The 22,401-nt window shown below is 34.6% G+C and overlaps 1 protein-coding gene and 1 pseudogene across 2 annotated transcripts in view; both read left to right on the forward strand.

Moving 5' to 3' along the window:
• Positions 1-22,401, forward strand: part of Smchd1 (structural maintenance of chromosomes flexible hinge domain containing 1) — a 154,982-nt gene that overhangs the window by 52,901 nt on the left and 79,680 nt on the right. For both annotated transcript variants that reach the window (XM_026394534.2, XM_026394535.1), the window contains exons 11-19: positions 2,001-2,121; positions 2,200-2,383; positions 3,643-3,837; positions 5,125-5,238; positions 5,991-6,097; positions 7,715-7,797; positions 8,115-8,228; positions 18,926-19,003; positions 19,345-19,464. In XM_026394534.2, coding sequence (XP_026250319.1) covers positions 2,001-2,121; positions 2,200-2,383; positions 3,643-3,837; positions 5,125-5,238; positions 5,991-6,097; positions 7,715-7,797; positions 8,115-8,228; positions 18,926-19,003; positions 19,345-19,464 — 1,116 coding nt within the window. The remainder of the gene's footprint in view (positions 1-2,000; positions 2,122-2,199; positions 2,384-3,642; positions 3,838-5,124; positions 5,239-5,990; positions 6,098-7,714; positions 7,798-8,114; positions 8,229-18,925; positions 19,004-19,344; positions 19,465-22,401) is intronic.
• On the forward strand, positions 11,432-11,973 carry LOC113186919 (THO complex subunit 7 homolog pseudogene; annotated as a pseudogene).

Consider the following 22,401-nt stretch of genomic DNA (forward strand, 5'->3'; position numbering starts at 1 on the left):
TCTCAGAATCCTTTTACTTTTCTGGGTTCTGCAATCAGATTTCCTGATTTAAATCCCATCTTTGCTGTTTTCTTTTGTGTAATTTTGAATAAACTAATCTCTACCTTAAGTTCCTTTTCCATGAAATGGGGGTAGTGGTTCATACCTCATAGAGGTATTGTGAAGATTAAATAAAAAATTGAGGCAAAGTTCTTAGAATAATGCTCGCAAATAAGTCCTTAATACATATTGTTACTCAGTGTCTCTATCTTCTGTAATACACCTGATCTCTGTTTAATGTGCTATTTCTGATTTTTATATTCTTTTTTTTTAAAAAAAACTTATTAGTTATTGTTGGATTTTTCTTCATTTATTTGTTTATATGTGGTGTTGAGAATTGAACCCAGTGTCTTACACATGCTAGGCAAGCACTTTACCACTGAGCCACAACCCCAGCCCTGATTTTTATATTCTTGTAGACAGATATAGTTACTCAAAGTTGTATTAAAAATAAACAAACTCTAGATAGGGCAGAGGGGGTTGGAGGGAAAGGAAGGGGGCATGGGGTTAGAAATGATGGTGGAATGTGATGGACATTATTATCCGAAGTACATGTATGAAGACATGAATTGGTGTGAGTATACTTTGTATACAACCAGAGATAAGAAAAGTCATGCTCTATTATATGTAATAAGAATTGTAATGCATTCACCTGTCATATATAAATTTTTAAAAATTAATTTAAAAAAAATGAGAACCTCTAGCCAGGCACAGTGGTGCATGCCTGTAATCCCACAGGCTCAGAATGCTGAGGCAGAAGGGTTTTGAATTCATAGCTAGCCTCAGCAATTCAGTGAGTCCCCAAGTAATTCACCAAAACCCTGTATTTAAATAAAATATTTTAGAAAGGGTTGGGGATGTGGTTCATTGGCTAAGCATCCCTGGGTTTAATCCCTGATTTTAAAAAAAAAGAGCCACTAAGTTGAGTGATGACCTCCAGGGTTCTATAAGAGCAAAGTGATTTGGATTAAAAAAAAAACAAAAAAAACAAACAACTTTTACATAGGGACTTCTTTTTTTGAGAGGAAAAGGCTTTATTTTTAGTTAAATGACTTATCGACAGGATAGCCAAGGCATTAATATATTAGGATCATAATGTCTGATCTTAATTTATCTGGGCATATGAGAATGTATTGCTAAGAAACAGTTTATGGATAATTGGGCTAATCATGCTTTGGTACATGTTAACATACCTTGTAATTCTATTTGTGTGCACATTGCCTGCCTACTTAAATCTGATCATTGAAAAGGTGGTGATTTGTATCAAATTTAGTTCAGAATTATTGACTGATTTGTCCAAACCAGGCAAACTTGCTCCTCCTATACACTTTATTTTTCTCAGGGGATTTTCATGTGAACATACTTGTTCTTTCTTAATTGTGCAACTGTGTTTTAGATGTAGAATTTAGACACTTACATTTGTAGAGGAGAGGGATTTTGTTGTAGGACATGATCTTTTTGGATATATGACTGTTTTAATTCTGTAAATAGCTTTGAAGCTGCAAGCTAATCGATTAGCATGTTATTCTTAGTACAAATTGGTAGGTTTATAATAATCACTTTAAATGACAAATGCTGTTAGTAATATGGAACCACTTTGAAGTCTCCCTTTTTGAAGGCAAAGCAAGTCAAACTTATAGGATTTATAGGGCACAATTTGAAGGATCACATGGGTTTTTGTTATCATTTCTCTGATGTAAAATTAATATGTGTTTTAGTCATAGAAATTGGCTTAGGTAGAGGCTGGGGTTGTGGCTCAGCGGTGGAGCACGTGCCTCACACATGTGAGGCACTGGGTTCCATCCTCAGCACCAAATAAAAATAAATAAATAAGCAAAATAAAGGTATTGTGTCCACCTACAACTAAGAAAAAAAAAATTTTTTTTAAGAAATTGGCTTAGAAATAAAAATTGATCCGACTTTATAGAAATAAAAACATTCCACTTACACTTTCTATCTAGAATTAAAAGATGAAGAGGATGATGATGATTGTTTCATGCTTGAGAAAGCAGCAAGAGGGAAAAGACCTATTTTTGAATGTTTTTGGAATGGACGATTAATACCATACACATCAGTTGAAGAGTAAGTTTTGGTTTTTGCTGAAATTACATCATTTTATAACCTAATCTTTTTACTAACTGATGTTTTGTTCTGTTCAAGTTTTGACTGGTGTACTCCTCCTAAGAAGAGAGGGCTTGCACCAATTGAATGCTACAACAGAATATCTGGTGCATTATTCACTAATGACAAATTTCAGGTCAGCACAAATAAACTGACATTCATGGATCTTGAGTTGAAATTGAAAGATAAGAACACCCTTTTTACAAGGATTTTAAATGGACAGGTATGACTTTAAGTATTAAGTTTTGAGTGTTTGCAAAATTCTATTAAGTAAAACCAAAGACACTAGTAATATAGATTTTTTGGAGTTATTTTGCATACTTTGGATTTAGTCAATCAAAAGATTATGGTGCTTAAATATTTTTATATACTTTCAAATGTTTATAACTCATTTCAAATTAATTAGACAATATTTAGATAAAATTTTATTTTTTAGATTTTATTATTAAGGCAGACAGTGAATAGAAGAAGACGACTTAAAGCAGCTTTATTTAATGGGAGCATGTATGAACATCTGTGTGTATCATGGGCTCTGCACATTAATAACTTGAGTATATGATTTTAATCTAGTCTGGATAAAAAAATGGAAAAGAACTATAAAATACTTTCGGCTAAAAGATGATTTCAAGTTAGTCAATGTTATTAATATTAATTAATATGGAAGATTTCAATTTGAAGAAACATTACGAAATTGAATGGGGGGGCTGGGATTGTGGCTCAGTGATGGAGTGCTTGCCTAGCACGTGCGAGGCCCTGGGTTTGATCCTCAGCACCACATAAAAATAAATAAAAGAAAGGTATTGTGTCCAACTACAACTAAAAAAATAATTGTTGAATGGAACTAGTGTACATTTTCTATCCACACAGCTCAAATTTTTATTTGATACTACTCTTTCAATAGTTTAATGCTGTATTGCCAAGAGATTTTTATTATCAGCTTAAAATTGCTAAGCAATAAATACAACATAGCACGTGGTGTTTATAGCCAGTCATTCCTATAAGATGTTGAAATTAGTTTTGCTATTGTAAAGATTCAGAATCATAGAAGATTGATAAACTTTTTAAGAATTATTCACTGAAGGGCTGAGGATATAGCTAATAAATAGTAGCTCAGACCTAGAAGCCAGCTTGTTCTTTTTCTGGCCAGCCAGTATTTTTTATTTTGGTAGTTAGTGTAGGATTTAAAGCAAGAAATGAAAGTTTTGTTGTTGGGTATTCACCACTGAGACCTTGGTTTCAAGGATGATATTCAAAGATTTCTTAAGTAATACTTTTGTTTGAAATTAAATTTTTACAGAAGGATCCCCAGCAAGGGGGTTGGGAAAAGGACAAAACCAGAAAGATCCAGCAAAATATTTTCATTTTTTTACTAGTTTTTCTGAAGTCTGGTATATGAAAGAAAAAAATGAAATGAGTGACATATTTCTATGGCTATATTTGTTTAATAGTAACTATATTCATATAACATTTTAAAATTTACAGGAGCAGCGAATGAAAATTGACCGAGAATTTGCTTTATGGTTGAAGGACTGTCATGAAAAGTATGACAAACAGATAAAATTTACACTTTTTAAAGGAATAATTACCCGTCCTGATCTTCCCTCTAAAAAGCAAGGCCCCTGGGCAACATACTCAGCAATAGAATGGGATGGAAAAATATACAAAGCAGGACAGCTGGTAGGTTTAACTTACATTTAGACTTAGTTTTTAGTAGAATTTGAAACTAAATTAGTTTTATGTATTAAAATTTAACTAAAATAATGCATTTGTTAGCTCTAAGGAATTAGTATAGAATGAAAAGAATAAACTGATTTTAATTACATAATTTACTATGACATTTTGAAAAGGAAAGCTTGTTTATTGCCAGAGGCTGATTTAGCAAGATTTTTTTTATTGTTTCTTATTCTAATTTTTATTTACATGGAGATCAAAGTTGTTTTAATGTGTTGTGAAATATTTTTTTTAGTTTTTTGAGGGTAGGGGCACCTGCTTACTCACTGTACCTTTTGACTGCATTGAGGAGAATGCAGAGATGGAGGAAATGTGCTTTGTTTCTAGTATTGTTATAACCTAAGAGCAGAGACAACATAAACATACATAAAAATAGCTAATAGGGGCATAAGTGTACTGAAGAGAGAAGGATAGTTTGGAAGGACAGGAGGCAATTTTCTGAATTTGGAAGAAGACAACAAATCATGAAGTACTTGGGTGAAGAAGCAGCATTTTTTGTGAACTTTAAAAGAGGTAGAGGCTTGAATCTACACAGATAATTAACAAAAGTAGAAAGACATCTATTCTTACCATTCATTAATGTGAGGGTCACCATCATATATTTAAAGCCATGGAATTGGATGAGATCATTCCTTGAAGTAGTGAATATAACTGAAGAGGCCAAGTCTGAGCTTAAAGCATTAACACCAACATTTAAGGGTTAACATTAACACTTAGGGTTTGGCATTAACATATAAGGTTTAGAATATAAAGAAAGAGTTGGCAAAGGAATACTGAAAGGATAAGCTTGTGAAATCCAAGGAAACTAGAATATAGTATCCCTGAAGCCAAGTGAAGAATTATAAGGAGGAAGTAATCACATTTGTCAAATACTGTGTGGCAGTGGAGCAAATATTTTCTAGAAGATCCTATAGCAAGCAATAAATGTTGGGTTGTCCTGCAGCCTACCTTGTATGGAAAAAAGTAGTAGAAATGAGGCTAAGAAGGGTAGATTGGTTATCTTAAAAGTACTTCTTGGGAATTTCTGAATTGAAATAATGGAAATATTAAAAATACTACTTTTTATAAAGTGAACTTTATAAAAATAATTTTATTAAAATATTAAAATGCTTTTGTTTTTCTGATGATGGTTATCAAGGTGTTTTGTATTGTATAAAGGAATTTTGTAAAGTTATTATTAAACCTGTTAGTAATATTAATACTTTAGCCTTTTTTTAAAAACTAATTTATTAGGTCAAGACAATCAAGACACTCCCCCTCTTTTATGGAAGCATAGTAAGATTTTTTCTTTATGGTGATCATGATGGAGAAGTATATGCTACAGGAGGAGAAGTTCAAATTGCAATGGTAAGACAGTAAGTAATAAAAATATGTACTGAGAGACTCTTGGTACCACCTTTGTGTAATCATTGAAATAAAGACATAGTATTTTATATTTTGCTTGCACTTGGTCTTTCCATTGGATAAAGCAGTTGTAGTTAGCTTGAATTTTTGCTTCATATTTAATGTTTTTAATAATTTTTAGAACTTATCATCTACGTGCCCAATGTTTTACAAATACACACACACACACACACACACACACACACACACACATATATAGTTATAGTTATCATGGAGATTTTGTAAAGAGTACATTTCCTCCAGGGCCTTTAAGCTAGTAAACATTGGAGCAAGAATTCTCTCCTAAGAATGAGTAACTGCAAGAATAGAATGAGTTTTTTCCCTACATATCTTGTTATTTGAGTGGTTTATCATTTGGACAATGGAGATTACATAAAAAGTGAAAGTAGATACTCTGGTATAATGTAAGAATAACTATTCTCATTTAAGTAAGGGAAAATGGGGCTGGGATTGTAGCTCAGTAGTAGAGTGCTTGCCTAGCATGAATGAGGCACTGGGTTCAATCCTCAGCACCACATAAAAATAAATAAGTAAATAAAATAAAGGTATCTATCTTTAACAACAACAACAAAAAAAGTTAAAAAAAACTTTAAAAAAGGTAAATTAGATCACTTTGACAGAAACAAGTGGCGTTTGCAGTTAAATTTAAATGGTTTTCTTTGGAATGTTGGTATAAATTAATTTTATTAATTCAGGAACCTCAGGCACTATATGATGAAGTGAAAACTGTCCCAATTGCAAAGCTGGATAGGACAGTCGCTGAGAAAACTGTGAGAAAATATGTAGAAGATGAAATGGCAAGGTAAGTCATTTCTAGAAATATGGCAAAAATAAAAAATTCAAGAGGCATTGTAATGCTTTTAAGTATCCTTGAGTGTGTCATTTACCCTTGTGGTAGTGCTTTGTAGTTTTAAGATAATGTATAGATAGGTGTCGGTGGTATGGCACAGATGTAGAGCATGTGACTACCATGCATGAAGCCCTGGGTTCAGTCTCCAGCACTGAAGAAAAACAAAATGTTCTACATATTGAGGTGAACTTCTTGACATTAACTATTAAATGTCTGTTTACCAAAAAAAGAACCCTACATTTGTAGGAGAAAAGGATATCTTATGTATCTGAAGTATTATATTTTTAGGTACCATGATTATAATAGACATTTATTAAAAAGCAACCTGTTTTGTCTAATAACTATGTGAAAATTATAATGCCTTTGTGTTAGTCTGCTTTTTGCCCTATGACCAAAACTACCTTATAAGAGCAGCTTAGAGGAGGAAAAGTTTATTTTGGCTTATGTATTCAGAGGTCTCAGTCCATAGTCTGCTTAGTCCATCACTCTGGGCCTGAAGCATAGCTCCATGGCAGAAGAAGATGGAAGAGGAAAGCTGCTCACCTTATGGCAACCAGGAAATAAAGGGGAAGGAGGCTAAGAGAAAAAATAAAATCCTAAATGGCACACCCCCAGAGACCTACATCTTCCACCCACACTCCACTTTCCTACAGTTACTTACCCGCATAGTTCATTCAAATTAATCTACCAAATGGATTAATAATTTGGAAAGAGTTGCTTATCTTCTAGTCTCTAACTTTAACCAACTATTGTTAACTTAATCCATCAAATAGTTTAATCCACTGATTTGGTTAGAGTTCCCATAATCTGATTATTTTACCTCCTACATCAGCACAGGAGCTTTTTAGACTATATCTTATATCCAAACTTTAACAACCTTCTAAAAAGCAAAAATTCTTATTTCTACATCTTTTGCTTATGTAGTTGATGATGCAATCATTTTGGTTTTTACTGAATTTTTTTAGAGTTCATCCTGTCTCAAGATATTTTGACTTGCTTTTTTTGGAAGCTACAGCAAAATTAAAGAAAAGAAAAACATTTTAGTTGATTAGTCATATAAATTTCCAGATGTAACCTTTCAAATATGTATATATCAACAATAAGTCTTTTTTTAAAATTTTATTGTTTAGTTTTAGGTGGACACAATATATTTGTTGTATTTTTATGTGGTGCCGAGAATCGAACCCAGTTCCTCCCGCATGCTAGGCGAGCATGCTACCACTTTAAGCCACATCCCCAGCCCCTCAACAATAACTCTTTAAAGGAAGTCTAATAGAGCAGGGGGAGGATGCAAGGAAAAAAGAGGGGGGGATCATGAAGTGAAATGGATTTCCATGTATGTATGAGTTTGTCATGATGAACCCACTACTATGTATAACTATGAAACTCTTAAAAGAAGAAAAAAAAACTAAGATTCTAGTAACTTATATATTTTTTCTGGGGGGGGGTAGGTGGTATTGTATATTGAACACAGGGTCTCACACATGCCAGGTAGTTAAGTTGTATATTTCTAATTAAGACTATAATTAACCAAATTCATGAAACATTAATAGGTTAATTTCATTATAGGCTCCCTGATAGATTGTCAGTAACTTGGCCTGAAGGAGATGAATTGTTGCCTAATGAGATTAGGCCTGCTGGAACCCCTATTGGTATGTAATCATTGAAATAAAGACACAGTATTTTATATTTTGCTTCCACTTGATCTTTCCATTGGATAAAGCAGTTGTAGTTAGTTTGAAATTTTGCTTCATATTTAATATTTTTAATAATCTTTAGAACTTAACATCTTATGTCTTTGTCTAGTTTGTTGTTTTACTAATACCAAAAAATGCTTTTATTTTGTCTTATATTTTTAATAATAAGTAAAGAACCATGAAAAATTAAAATGTGATAGGAAAACCTAGCAGATTAAGCAGAGTTTTGGGGTGTAATTAAGATATGCTTTATTTTAACTTTTAACTCATAGGTGCATTAAGAATTGAAATACTGAATAAAAAGGGAGAGGCAATGCAAAAGCTTCCAGGAACAAGTCATGGAGGTTCAAAGAAACTCCTAGTTGAGCTTAAAGTTATATTGCACTGTAAGTATACAGACTAATTCAGACCTTTAATGTTATTCTTAAAGATGTGCTACAGATTTGAGTATCTTCTTGTACTTATTGATGATAGTAATCTGATGATAGTGAATTTGACTAAAGTTAAAATTTTTATGTGTGATATAAATAGTTCACTTTTTATTACTAAGTTTTATGTTTTTCAAAACTATCCTGAATGTTCCCAGAAATGTAATTATGAGATAAAGAACAGGTATGATACATATGTGTAGAACTACTAATTTAGATAATCATTAAGGTCTCTTCCAAATGAAAACTACTGTGGCTCTAAACCTGTGAACCAGAAGTACTTAACCCCAGATACTAGGCCTGGTCCTTTTTTGTGGTCAAGGGGAAAGAGCTGACCTTCTTGGTGGCACATGCCTATAATCGCACCTACTTAGGAGATTGAGGGCAGGTTCAGGGCCATCCTAGGCAACTTAGCAAGACCCTGTCTCAAAATTTAGAATGGTGGGGCATGCATTTCAATGGTAGAGTGCTTGCCTAGCATGAAGAAGCATCTGGGTTTAATCTATAGTACCACAAAATATAAATAAAATAAACAAATAATACATGAGGTGGGAAGAGCTGAATATTACTGCTTATCTTCTAGTTCCTTAACTCTAACACACCTGTTAATAACATTCTTATTCATTGTTTTGTCTCAACTGCCTAAAATATTTTCTTTTATATTTGAATAATCTATTTTGTCACTGTATACTTGTTTGTCTATGCCACAGATAATTCAAGATTTGGTATTCTTAGTTTAACTGTTTTTTGTTTGTTTGTTTGTTTGTTTTGTACCAGGGATTGAAGCGAAGGTTCCTTAACCATGAAGGCAAATCCCCAGCCCTTTTTATTTTTTTATTTTGAGACAATGTCTTGCTGAGTAGGGCCTCCCTGAGTTGCTCAGGCTGACCTCAAACTTGAGATCCTCCTGCCTCGGTCTCTCAAATTGCTTGGATTACAAGTGTTCACCACCATGCATGGCCTTGAACTTTTTTTTTTTTTACGTAGTTTTTACTCTAATTTTTATTTTAATCCATTAACTTATTTTTATGTGCTTCTACTGTATGCAGGTATCTAGATTTCCTTGCAACATTTGTAAAAAGACTATCCTTTCCCTATTGAATGATCATGGCACCCTTGTTAAATCAACTTACCATATATGTGAAGGCTTACAGGGTGGGTTTTTTTGTTTTGTTTTTGGTGTTTTTGTTTTAGGGTTTTCTGCCTATAAATAAGATCATGTTATCTATGAACAGAAATACTTTTTTTTCCCCTCCCAAATTCATACTTTCTATTTATGTTTTTTTTCATGTTTAATTGCTTTGGGTAGAACTTACAATAATATGTTGAGTAGATGTGATGAAAGCAGGTTTGCCTGTTTTATTCTGAATCTTGGAGGAAAAGTATTTAGTCTTTTGATTTCATCAAATGTTTTTTCTGCTTCAATCCAGACGTTGTTTTGTTGAATTATCATTGTTTTCCAGCAATAAATCCCACTTGTATATCATGTAGTCCTTTTAAAATACTTCTGCAAAAAAAAAGAAAACCATGCTGAACTTGATTTGCTAGTATTTTGTTGAACTTTTGTATCAATATGCATTAGGGTTATGGATCTGTAGTTTTCTTTTGATGTCTTTGTCTAGCTTCGATATCCAGTAATGCTCATTTTATTAAACAAATTAGGAGGTGTTTCTTTCCCCTTTAATCTTTTGGAGGAGTTTGAGAAGAACTAGTGTTTCCATTCATTTTTTAATCCCCTGTAACCAATCTTCTATCACCAAACTGATATTAAAATATATGTTTGTCCAAATCATCATGATGGTTTATCCTAACCATTTAGTACCTGCTTCACTGAAGACCCGCTACACTCTTGATCCAACTTATTTACCTCTTTGTACCTCAAAATGATCTTTTAAAATTTTACATCTGCTTGTGTCACTCTCGTTTTGTATTACTTCACTTTTAGTGGCTGAGGATAATACCAGTCCTAACACTACAAGACCCCACATGTGATCTCTTTCCTCCCTCCTTCTCAACTTTCATTTCATTCTCATTCACCATACTACTAAATACAATTGCTTTCTTTTGGTTCTTGTAGAAGCCAAGTTTTCCCATCTCTGGACCAAATTTAGTTGTTTCTTAAATATGTCTGCCCCCTAGTACAGGGTAGTCAACTATTTTTAAAGGATCAGGCAGTAATTTTTAAAAGGCTTTGAGGGGCAGAAGTTCTTTGTCATAACTATTTAAATTATCAATGTAAATTGAAAGCAGTCATGCACAATATAGTAGTTTGCTGACCCCCTTGCCTTAAAAGATCAAAATGCGGGAACCAGGAATCTCCGCCTTCATAACTTGTGTGGTCTGGCTGCTTCAACATTCCACTACCAAAATCAGCTGTGGCAGACAGGCCAAAAGGAGACCTGGCCCTGGTGACCATCCCTCAAGATGGGTTGATCTCACATCTGCTGCCTGGTTCATGCCTTCTCAGATCTTGGGTCTTGCTAAGTTGCTGAGGCTGACATCGAACTTGTGATCCTGCCAGAACCTTCTGAGTCACTGGAGTTATAGTTGCAGAAGACTTAAGAACTGGACTCACTGGTGGCCTGAAGTCAATGAGATAGAGACACCAGAGCTTCCGTAGTGTGAAGTGGAAGGGGAGGCCAGAGGCTTAGAAGGACAGGCTTGCTAGACTGGATTCATCCTGTGAATTGTCTGGTGCTTCAGTCATTAGCTGAATACAAACATCTCTGCTGCAATCCCCAGACCTGTGACTATGTTATTTTACATGTCAAAATTAATTTGGAGATGGGTTTAAGGTTGCTAATCAGCTGTCCTTAAAACGGGGTTGTATCCTGGATTATTCCTGTGGACCCTAGAAAGCAAAAAGAGGAGAAGACTTGGTGGTATGCACCTCTAGAGCCAGCTGCTCAAAGATGTAGGCAACAGGATGGCTTAGCCCAGGAGTTCATACCTGGGCAACACTGTGAGACACCATCTCGAAAAAAGAACACAAGTGAAAAAGTGAGAGAGAGAGAGACAATAATTAAAGAAAAAACCAAAAAACTAAGGAACAATTGAAAGCATGAGTGGAAACCGACTGGCCATTACTGATTCAGGTCGGAGGAAGGGGACCACGAGCCAGGGAATGCAGAGGCCTGTGGAAGGGGAGAATGGGGCACACCATGGGTGCCATGACTGACAGCAAAGGTATATGGAATCGTCTCCTGTGTGATGCAGATAGTGCCGGAGGTGACTTTAGAATTAGTCTGCAAGCAAAAGTTTCATTAACTTTACAATTCTAGACCCCAAGAAGGAGGACACAGCTAGAACCAACCATCTCAATGTGGATTTCCAATGGGTAGAACCCTGCAGGTATATGACATGAATCTCAGAGAAATGGAAAATTAGGAAAAAAATTTTACAAAGAAACAGAAGGCAGCATTGCTGGAGCACATGAAAAAATGCTGAGCAGAAAAAGCAGATTCTTCAAGCCAAACAAATACAAAAAAATTGCATGATGCTTTGGCAAAAATGATCCAGCATCATCCAGACAGGCACAAGACACTAAAGGAACCAGAGGCTCTGAGGAAAGAATTAGAGCACACCTTTCACAGACTAAAGAAAGCACTGAAGATAAGCTGGAATTGAGACAGAAACAGCATCACATTCTTCTCATACCATCTACACCATTCAGCAAACATCGGAAAATGACAAAAAGCTCTAAGACAGAAGCTCAAGAAACAAACATGGATAGGCTGATCACCACTCCCAAGGGTACTGACAGAGCTTGGTGATCTTAAGTGTGTCTAGAATATCCTAAGATATCTGAAGTTTGGTGGTGACATACTTTGCTCTTAAATATTAATGTACAGCTCATCATTCATATAAAGGAAAACCGCTTCAGTGTATATTTGTTTTATTGAAATGCATTTTTCATTTTTAAAAGATAGGCAGCAACATCCACAATTATTTAATAAAGTGTCTTCAAACTTAAAAAAAAAAAAAAAAAAGATAAAAATGCAAAACCAGGTCCAGTGGTACATGTAATCCCCGTCACTCAAGATGCTGAGGCAGGAGGAGCACTTGAGTGTAGAGGTTCAAGACCAAGCTAGGTAATGCTTGAGTTTAGAGGTTTGAGACCAACTTAGGCAACAGGGTGAGACCCTATCTCAAAAAGAAAAAAGATTTAAAACTCCACAAAAGTAAGCATGTTGTTTTCTTCATGTTTTTCTAATGCCTAGTATATAGGAGATAATTAATGCATATTTATTGAATAAATACATTGAAAATCAGAAAGTTGCTGGATCCTTTTATAGATCTTTTTATATTGATTTACTAATTTCTATGACCAATTTATAACTTATTTAAAATTAAAAATTTTTTGCACCATTTTAAAAAATTTTTATTATTCATGAAGCACATGTAGGATTATATAACGAGCCCTTATACACTGGTTAACCTAGTTCAACAAAATTATCAAATATTTGGCTTCATTTGCTTCATCCATTCTTTTTTGATGGTTGTTGAATCACAAGTACGTTTCTCTTATGGACTCTTTCTTATGTAATTATAATTCAGTTATTACCATATGATACCCAGTCCAGCTCAATATTCCCCAATTTGCTAAACTGATAACATTTTATGGTTGTTTTGGGGATATCAGGCACATATATGTATTATGTTTAGTTATGTATTAAGTCTCTTTCCCACAGGAGAGCCCCCTCCTTTTTACCTTGCCAATGATTTTATAACAGAACTTATGTAGTTTGTTTTGTATAGTGTTTTATTTTTTCTCATTATTTAATTGGAATGTTTTAAGAGGAAAATAAGCTTTTCTTCTACTCAGAAAACTTATGACATCAACATGTCATGTATTTTTTTCACACCAGCCAGTTTTTCATTTCTTACCAAACACTGTTGGGGTGTCCTGAAGTTTAATGTAATTCTAGCACTATCTGCCCAGAGTTAGCACAGACCTCAACTGTGCCACCCAATTAAGAAGTCTTCCAAATCCATACTTTCCCAAGACCTCCTCTCAAGATTTGATAATTTCCTAGCATAGTTCACACAATTCAGAGAAACAAATACTTATGTATTTGTTACTATGCTTACTAGTCTATTATAAATGATACAACTTGGGAAGAGCCAAATTGATGCATAGGACAAGGTGTGGAGGAGGTACTTGTAGCTTTTAGGGGACCCTTCTAACACGTTGATAAGTTCACAACCCAGAAGCCTTCCAAACTTCTTCCTTATGGAGTTTCTTATGGGGATGTCATTATAGTAGATAGTGATAGATTAATTTATTGACATTCGGTGATTTAATTCAATATCCAGCTCTTCTCTCCTCTCCCCTGAGGTTGGGGTTGTATGTGGAAGTTCAGTCTTCTATCACATGGTACATTTCCTCTGGCAACCTGCCCTTCATCCTTGGGTGGTTTCCAAAAGTTACTTCATCAACAAACTCAAATGTGGTTGAAAAGGGACTTTGTAATAAATAACAAGAAATGCTTCTCTCACAGTATTCAAAATTCAAAGTAAAACCAAATATACCCAGCTCTCCAAATTCCTCCATATCCATGGGTTCCACATTTGCTAGTTCTACCAAGTAAAGATTGAAAATACTTGGTAAAAAAATTGCTTCTGTACTGAATATGTGCAGACTTTTTTTCTTGTCATTCTCTGAACAATGTAGTATAACAGTATTTACATAGTATTTTCATTGTATTAGATGTCAGAAGTAATCTAGAGATGCTTTAAAATATATGTGAGTTTATGCATAAGTTATATGCAAATATTACATCATTTTTTAGAGACTTGCACATCTGCAAATTTTGGTATCTGCAGGGTGCAGAAGGTATGTAGAGGGTGTCCTAGAATTACTGTATATATTTCTGTATGAGATTATTACAGGTATCATTTAACTTGGTCCAATATTCTATTTCCTGCAAACTGGAAGTTAGCCCTAACAACTTGATTAGATTTAAGTTCACTTTTTTTTTTTTTTACCCCTAAAGCAAGAAATCAGTACTTCATAAGTAATCTGTTTATTATAGTACTACATCAAAAGGTACATAATATCTAAGTTGTCAATATTTTATCCATATTTTTTTGCTTTTATTTTATTGATTATGTGGAATGATAATTTTGGCATTCTGATTCTTTCTAATTTATTTTCTAGAGTTTGTATGTGAAGAAGTTTCCTTTATCAGTGAGGTTAATTTGGTTATTCTGAAAAATAGCATTTTCAGGAAAAGGGAGTATAAAGCCTTAGTTTATTTTTGGAGAGGATACCTCCAGTGTTGGGGATGGAACCCAGGGGTGTTCACTGAATTATATCCTCCCACCACCCCTCCTTTTTTTTAATTTGAGACAGGGTATTATTATTACTATTATTATTATTACTAATATTATTATTATCTTCATACATATACTTTGGATAATAATGATAATCACATTCCACCATCATTTATAACCCCATAACTCCTCACATGCCTCTCCCCTATCTAGAGTTCCTCTATTCCTCCCATGTTCCCTCTCCCTGTCCCACTCTGGATCAGCCTCCTAATATCAAAGAAAACATTTGGCATTTGTTTTTTGGGGATTGGTTAACTTCACTTAGCGTTATCTTCTCTAACTCCATCCGTTTACCTGCAAATGCCATGATTTTATTCTCTTTTTATTTCTGAGTAATATTCCATTGTGTATATATGCCACATTTTTTAATCCATTCATCTGTTGAAGGCATCTAGATTGGTTTCACAGTTTAGCTATTGTGAATTGTGCTATTGTAAATATTGATGTGGCTGTGTCCTTGTAGTATGCTGTTTTTTAGGTCCTTTGGGTATAGACCGAGGAGAGGGATAGCTGAGTCAAATTGTGGTTCTATTCCTAATTTTCCAAGAAATCTCCATACTGCTTTCCATATTGGCTGCACCAATTTTCAGTCTCACCAGCAGTGTATGAGTGTACTTTTTTCTCCACATCCTCACCAACACTTACTGTTGTTTGTCTTCATAATAGCTGCCATTCTGACTGGAGTGAGATAAAATCTTAGATTAGTTTTGATTTGCATTTCTCTAATTGCTAGTGATGATGAACATTTTTTCATATATTTGTTGATTGATTATATATCCTCTTCTGAGAAGTATCTGTTCAGGACTTTGGCCCATTTATTGATTGGGTTATTTGGGTTTTTTTGGTGCTTAGCTTTTTGAGTTCTTTATTTTATTTTAAAGAAAGAGAGAGAGAGGGAAAGAGTGGGAGAGAGAGAGAGAGAATTTTAATATTTATTTTTTAGTATTTGGCGGACACAACATCTTAGTTTGTATGTGGTGCTGAGGATCGAACCCGGGCCGCACGCATTCCAGGCGAGCGCGCTACTACTTGAGCCACATCCCCAGCCCTTTTTTGAGTTCTTTATATACCCTAGAGGTTAGTGCTCTATCTGATGTGTCAGGGGTAAAAATTTGCTCCCAAAGATGTAGGCTTTCTGTTCATCTCACAGATCGTTTCTTTTGCTAAGAAGAAACTTTTTAGTTTGAGTCCATCCCATTTATTGATTCTTGATTTTAATTCTTGGGCCACAGGAGTCTTATTAAGGAAGTTGGGGCCTAATCCCACATGATGGAGATTAGGGCCTACTTTTTCTTCTGTTAGATGCAGTGTCTCTGGTTTTATTCCTAAGTCCTTGATCCATTTTGAGTGGTTTATATAAGGGTTTATAGGGGTTTACTTTCATTTGTTGCTTATGGATTTCCAGTTTTTCCAGCACCATTTGTTGAAGAGGCTATCTTTTCTCCAATGCATGTTTTTAGCATCTTTGTCTAATATAAGATAATTGATCTATATAATGAAAATCACAGACCCCTAAAGAAAAAAGTCAAAGAAGACCTTAGATGATGATAAGGTCTACCTTGCTCTTAGATAGGCAGAATTAATATTATCAAAATGACCATACTTCCAAAAGCAGTATACAGATTTAATGAAATTTCTATCAAAATCCCAATGACATTCCTTATAGAAATAGAAAAGGCAGTTGTGAAATTCATCTGGAAAAATAAGAGATCCAGAATTGCTAAAGCAATCCTTAGCAGGAAGAGTGAAGCAGGTGGCATCACTGTACCAGACCTTAAACTATACTACTGAGCAATAGTAACAAAAACATCATGAAATTGGCACCAAAATAGACTAGTGGACCAATGGTTCAGAATAGAGGACACAGAGACTAACCCACAAAATTACAATTATATTATTTATTATTTATGTAGTTGGATATAATACCTTTAATTAATTTATTTATTTTTATGTGGTGCTGAGGACTGAACCCAGGAACCTTGCCCTTGATAGGCGATTGCTCTACCACTGAGCCACAACTCCAGCCCCACGACAGGGTATTATTAATGTTGCCCAGGCAGGCCTACAATTTACCAGGTATTTGGGATTGGGAAAACAGGTATATGCCACCATGTCTGGTTCTTGTTTTGTTTTATTCCAGATTTTTAGAGTACAGTTAGTGCTCTACAGTAATGCCCTTTGAGAATTTATTTTAGGTATTCTTGTATACTTAGAGTTTTTATATATTTAATGTGATTCATTTGGGGGTATTATACTGCCATGGCCAGCTGCCCTGCCATGACTGTTAATTCAGAAATCAGTGAGAGGTTATGGGGGATTGAGAAAGACAAACACATGTAGAGAGAAAGCTGGAGGGACACTGTCCTTTGATGGAGGAACAGTGACCCAGACCTAGCTTATTAGCACATTTTTATAGCTTTAATCATCAAAAGGTTCTTTGTGGGAAAGTTTCTGCAAAGGAGGCAGAGCAAAGGATGCAGCACTGGAGGGTTATCTTATTATGCTCAGAATTCTCTATCCCTGGGAGCTGGTGTCTGAACTCAAGGTCCAGACTGATATAACTCTGTGACCTTACTGGGTGTCACCATAGCAACTGGGAAATCTTGATCTGCACATTTGCACAGGAAGTTCCCAGTACAAATGCAGCTATGAGGCAGTCAGAGATCATGATTCAAGTCACTGCTCTCCACATTATACCTTCATGTTGACTTGTGGGCACTCAGTATGATCCTTTGAGTCTTTGATATAAGTTTTCATGTTTCCTGGCTTAAAATATCCTAGAATAATCTTACATATGTGCTTGACCCTCGCCCCAGTTTAGCCTCTACTCCTAGTTCCTTTCAATTGGGAATGGTAGTATGAAATGGCTTCTTGCTTTTTCAATTGATAGCTCGAAATGACTGTTTCTAAAAAAAGAAAAGAAAAACTAAATACATACTGATATTTTAGGTTTTTACTTAACTACTTTTCTTTTATACTTGTATTTCCCTTCTTTTAGGTTGAAAATCTTTTGAGGTTTTTTTTTTCTTTCCCCCCAGTATTAGGGAGTAAACCTAGGTCTTGGCATTGTAAGGCCTATATATTGCTTAGAATTATAAAAGAAAAACAGAAAAGCTAATCCAAAAACTAATAAATGACTAACTAAAGAGGGAGGAAGAAAACAGAATAGAGGGTTGGTATGACTTCTCTAAAAAAATCCTTGTTATTTATTGTTCATTTTGGAATTTATGTAAAGTTTTTAATATTGAATATTCCAAAGCAGAATTAGACCAGGCATAGCAGTTCAAGCCTGTAATCCCATCTATTACAGAGGTTGAATCAAGAGAAACATGTCTCAATATTAAAAAATAATAAGGGCTGGGAGCTACCACTGAGCTCTACCCTGGAGCTTATATTCATGGCTCCAACATCTTGATTCTTTTTTTGTTTGGTTGGTTTTAAATATTTTTTTAATTGTTGTTGGACACAATAACTTTATTTTATTTATTTTTATGTGGTGCTGAGGATTGAACCCAGTGTCTCGAATGTGCTAGCCAAGCAGTCTCCTGCTGAGCCACAACCCCAGTCCCTTAAAGACTATTGAATTAAATTTGACTTCTTTTTCCTTAAGATATTTTTCTTTGTAAATAGTCAAAAAAAATAGACATTCTGAATTCATGTAGTCATGTCATCTACTTCATACACAGTTTGATTTTGTTTATAAACTGCCTTATTTTAATTTTTCCCCTCAGTACTGGGAATAGAGTCCAGGGTATCTCTACTTTGGAACTACATTCCCAATCCTTTTTATCTAATTCCAAAATGGACAAGAAGTAACAAGGACTCTTTCAGAGAATCATGTCACCACTCTATTCTGTTTTCCTCTTTTCTCTTCATGTAAGCCATTTTATTTGTTTTTGGCCTAGCTTTTCTGCTTTTCTTAGCAATACATGTTCCTTGCTTTTTTCTCTGAATAATAGATCTCAGAGATAAGTTTTATTAATAAACTATGCTGTTTTAATTTTGGAGAAAATTTTTTAAGGAAAGTTGTTTTCTTTGTACCAGTCAATTTTATTTACAAATGAAATAAAATATTATACAAAATAAATTAAAGATTTGAAATAAAGATATTAATGAGCTAAATGAATGTTCCCTTGCATTGTGCGAGGTCTTTTGAAGCTCCAAAATCATTTTTAAAATCTACTTTAAGGCATTCTACTGTCATATATAACAAATTGGAATAAAAAATAAATAAATAAAGTAGAGATAACTGCATTTGATGCTTTTGTGATATCTCATATTCTCAATTTCTCAAGACAATATTTTTTTCTTTTATTAAGCTTCAAGTGGAAATAAAGAAATCATTTCTCATATTAGTCAACATGGAGGAAAATGGCCTTACTGGTTTAAAAAAATGGGTGAGTTCTTATTCCGAATGTTAAAAATATGTATCAGGCACTAAGAGTGTAGCTCAGTGTTTTGTCTAGCATTGTAAGGCCCTGAGTTTAATCTCTAGTGCCACTGAGGGTGGAAGGGGAGGATGCTAGCCATGATGGCACACACCTGTGGTGACAGCTATTCTGGAGGATGAGGTGGGAGGATCACTTTAGTTTGAGACTAGCCTAGGCAACATGGTGAAAGTCTTGTCTTAAAAGGAAAAATGTGTGTGTGTGTGTGTGTGTGTGTGTGTGTGTGTGTAGGTGGATATAGTTACAGTTATGTATTATGTTGACTAGATTTTTAATTTCTTCTTATTCAGAAAATATTCAAAAGTTGGGAAATTACACATTGAAATTGCAAGTTGTACTTAATGAAAGTAATGCAGATACCTATGCAGGAAGACCACTACCATCTAAAGCAATTAAATTCTCTGTTAAAGGTAAGGAAAACACTAATATGTAATTTTTAAATCAAAGGAAGATAAGATAATCAAATAAAAGATGTTGGAAAGTTGAGTAGCCATCTTGATTTTTAAATGGTTTTATAATTCTACTTGATCATATTTTTAATTTTAAAAATGTCATTTGTTTTTTACTTTGAATTGTTACTGATAAAATGTAAAGCTGTTTTGACTTGTGACCTTTTGCATGACCTTAGGTATTTGAGGAATAAATGTATGACTTGATATGAATTTGTTTTCATCCACTTGCTATATTTCTCATATCCCTTTTAGTCATGAAACTCCTGTTTTATTTTCTAGGGATTTTTCTTAAACTATTTGATTTCCTACTCTCCTTTCTTTCTATAATATCTAATATTGTGCACACTTATAATCCCTGTGGCTCAGGAGGCTGAGACAGAAAGATCTCAGGTTCAAAGGCAGCCTCAGCAACAGCAAGCTACTAAGCAACTCAGTGAGACCCTAACTCTAAACAAAATACAGATTAGGGCTGGGGATGTGGCTCAGTGGCTGAGTGCCCCTGAGCTTAATCCCCAGTACCTACCCCCACCAAAAAAATCTAATAGTAAGATGATGAATCGCCTGGCAGATATACTAATTTTCTTTTTTTTATTTTTCATCTCTTGGTTTTATTTTTCTACTTTATTTGAGATTGCCTTGATATTTTACACTTTTTTTTTAAAATTGTTGATGGACCTTTATTTTATTCATTTATTTATATGCGGAGCTGAGAATTGAACCCAGTGCCTCACATGTGAGGCAAGTGCTCTACACTGAGCCACCATCCCAGCCCCAGTCTTTTTTATTTTCATTCTTTTTAGTTATTCATAATAGTAGAATGTATTTTGGCAAATTATACATACACAGAGTATAACTTATCTTTAATACTTGTTTTCTCCATGTTCCTTTTTGCCTGTTTGCTCTGTTATATGAAATGCTCTTTTATATAATTAGTCATTTGCTCACATTTAAGAATGGGGTATTTAGGAAACATGTATTTTGGGGGAAATTATAAGGATTTTTAGGTCTTCTCTCTGGTCAGTTTCCTCAAAGTGGAACCTTCCAGCTTTCTCCTGAGAAAGTATCAATCTGGTTGCTAGCATTTTGGGAGCCAACCTGCGGAAGACTGTTGGCAGGGGTATCTCAAATTTAATAAATAATCTTTCAGTTGATTTTTGTATTAACTATGACACTTTTATTAGTGCTTTGTCCCTCATTCCTTAGACTTGCCCTTTTCCTTCTTCAGAGAATAAATCACCTTTTGCCAGGGATGAGGAAAATATTTGGCCCTCACTTTTAGAGATGGGGCATTTGAGATACTGTGTCTTCAACAGACTTCAACAAATCTTCCAAATTTATTCCAATTTCACAACAGATTTATACAACTATTTCTAAGACTTTTGGGTGTCCTGGAGTGTGACTTGAATTGAGTCTCAACTGTATTGTCATCTGAGAAATTTATTTTCTTAGATTTTTCTGGTGAGACAGTTATGTTTGCCCATATGTTCTTCAGCTTTCAAATTTCGTTATTGTTGTCTTTTTTAAAAAAATTTTTTTTTAGTTATACATGGACACAATATCTTTATTTTGTTTATTTTCTTTTTATGTGGTGCTGAGGATAGAACCCAGTGCCTCACATGTGTGAGGCTAATGCTGTGCTACTGAGCCACAATCCCAATCCCAACCCCAACCCACTATTATCTTTTTTCTTATGTGATGTTTTTGTAAATTTAGTTCCCTTAAAAAAAAAAAAAGTCTAAGCCATGTGCAGTGGCATATGTTTATAATCCCAATGATTTGCAATCCTCAGACAGGAAGATCATGAGTTCAAGCCCAGCCTCAGCAACTTAGTGAGACCCTGTCTCAAAAAAATAAGAAACACCTGGGGATTTAGCTCTGTGGTGAAGTACCCAGGGTTTGATCCCTAGTGCCCCTCTACAACACAAAACAAACAAGTCCTAAGTTATGGGGTTTTGGAAAGGACTGATTTAAGAGCCTGTGATCACCTTGTTTTCTTTGATTAGAAGGATCACTAGCAGAATTTTCTTTTTTTTTAAAGATCATTTATTTTTTGTACATAAAAATATACCATGTTCTTTTAATACAGTGAAACATATTTTAAAGTATAGATTTCCTGTAGTTTTAGCAGTTTCCTATTGATGATCCATTTAGGTTGTTTCCAGTTTTTTGGCTATAAAAGTTATTCTGTTTTATGTACATATGCTAGAATTTTTCTAGGTACAACAAATTCTCAAAAGGCTATGTAGATCGTACCCTAATCAACAGATGATAAGAATTCTTTTCCTGGGCTGGGCATGTGGCTCAAGTGGTAGCGCGCTCGCCTGGCATGCGTGTGGCCCGGGTTCGATCCTTAGCACCACATACAAACAAAGATGTTGTGTCTGCCAAGAACTAAAAAATAAATATTAAAAAAAAATTCTCTCTCTCTCTCTCTCTCTCTCTCTCTCTCTCTCTCTCTCTCTCCCACTCTCTCTTTAAAAAAAAAAAAATCTTTTCCCACCTACTTATTTGTCAAACCCCTGTGTATTTATTTAGACAAATTGGGGGTCAGGTGATTTCTCTAATTTTTTTTTCTTTTTGTAGTTGTAGATGGACAAAATGCCTTTATTTTTTTTACTTTTATGTGGTGCTAAGGATCAAACCTAGCACCTCACACATGCTACTTGTCAAAACGCTTTGCCACTGAACTACAACCCCAGCCCTGATTTCTCTAATTTTGAGTTTGTGTACCTCTTCTAGCCTTTATTGGACATTGTATATCACCTGAAAGCTTATTTATTTGCATTGCCCATTTTAATAGTTTAGAGCTGTGATTCTCACATATGAGTTTGTATCTGAACCACTTAGAGTACTTATTAAAACAGTAATGCTGCGCCCTCACCCCCAGTTTTTGCT

This window comes from Urocitellus parryii, chromosome 13 (genome assembly GCF_045843805.1).
Source record: "Urocitellus parryii isolate mUroPar1 chromosome 13, mUroPar1.hap1, whole genome shotgun sequence".
Lineage (NCBI taxonomy): Eukaryota > Metazoa > Chordata > Mammalia > Rodentia > Sciuridae > Urocitellus > Urocitellus parryii.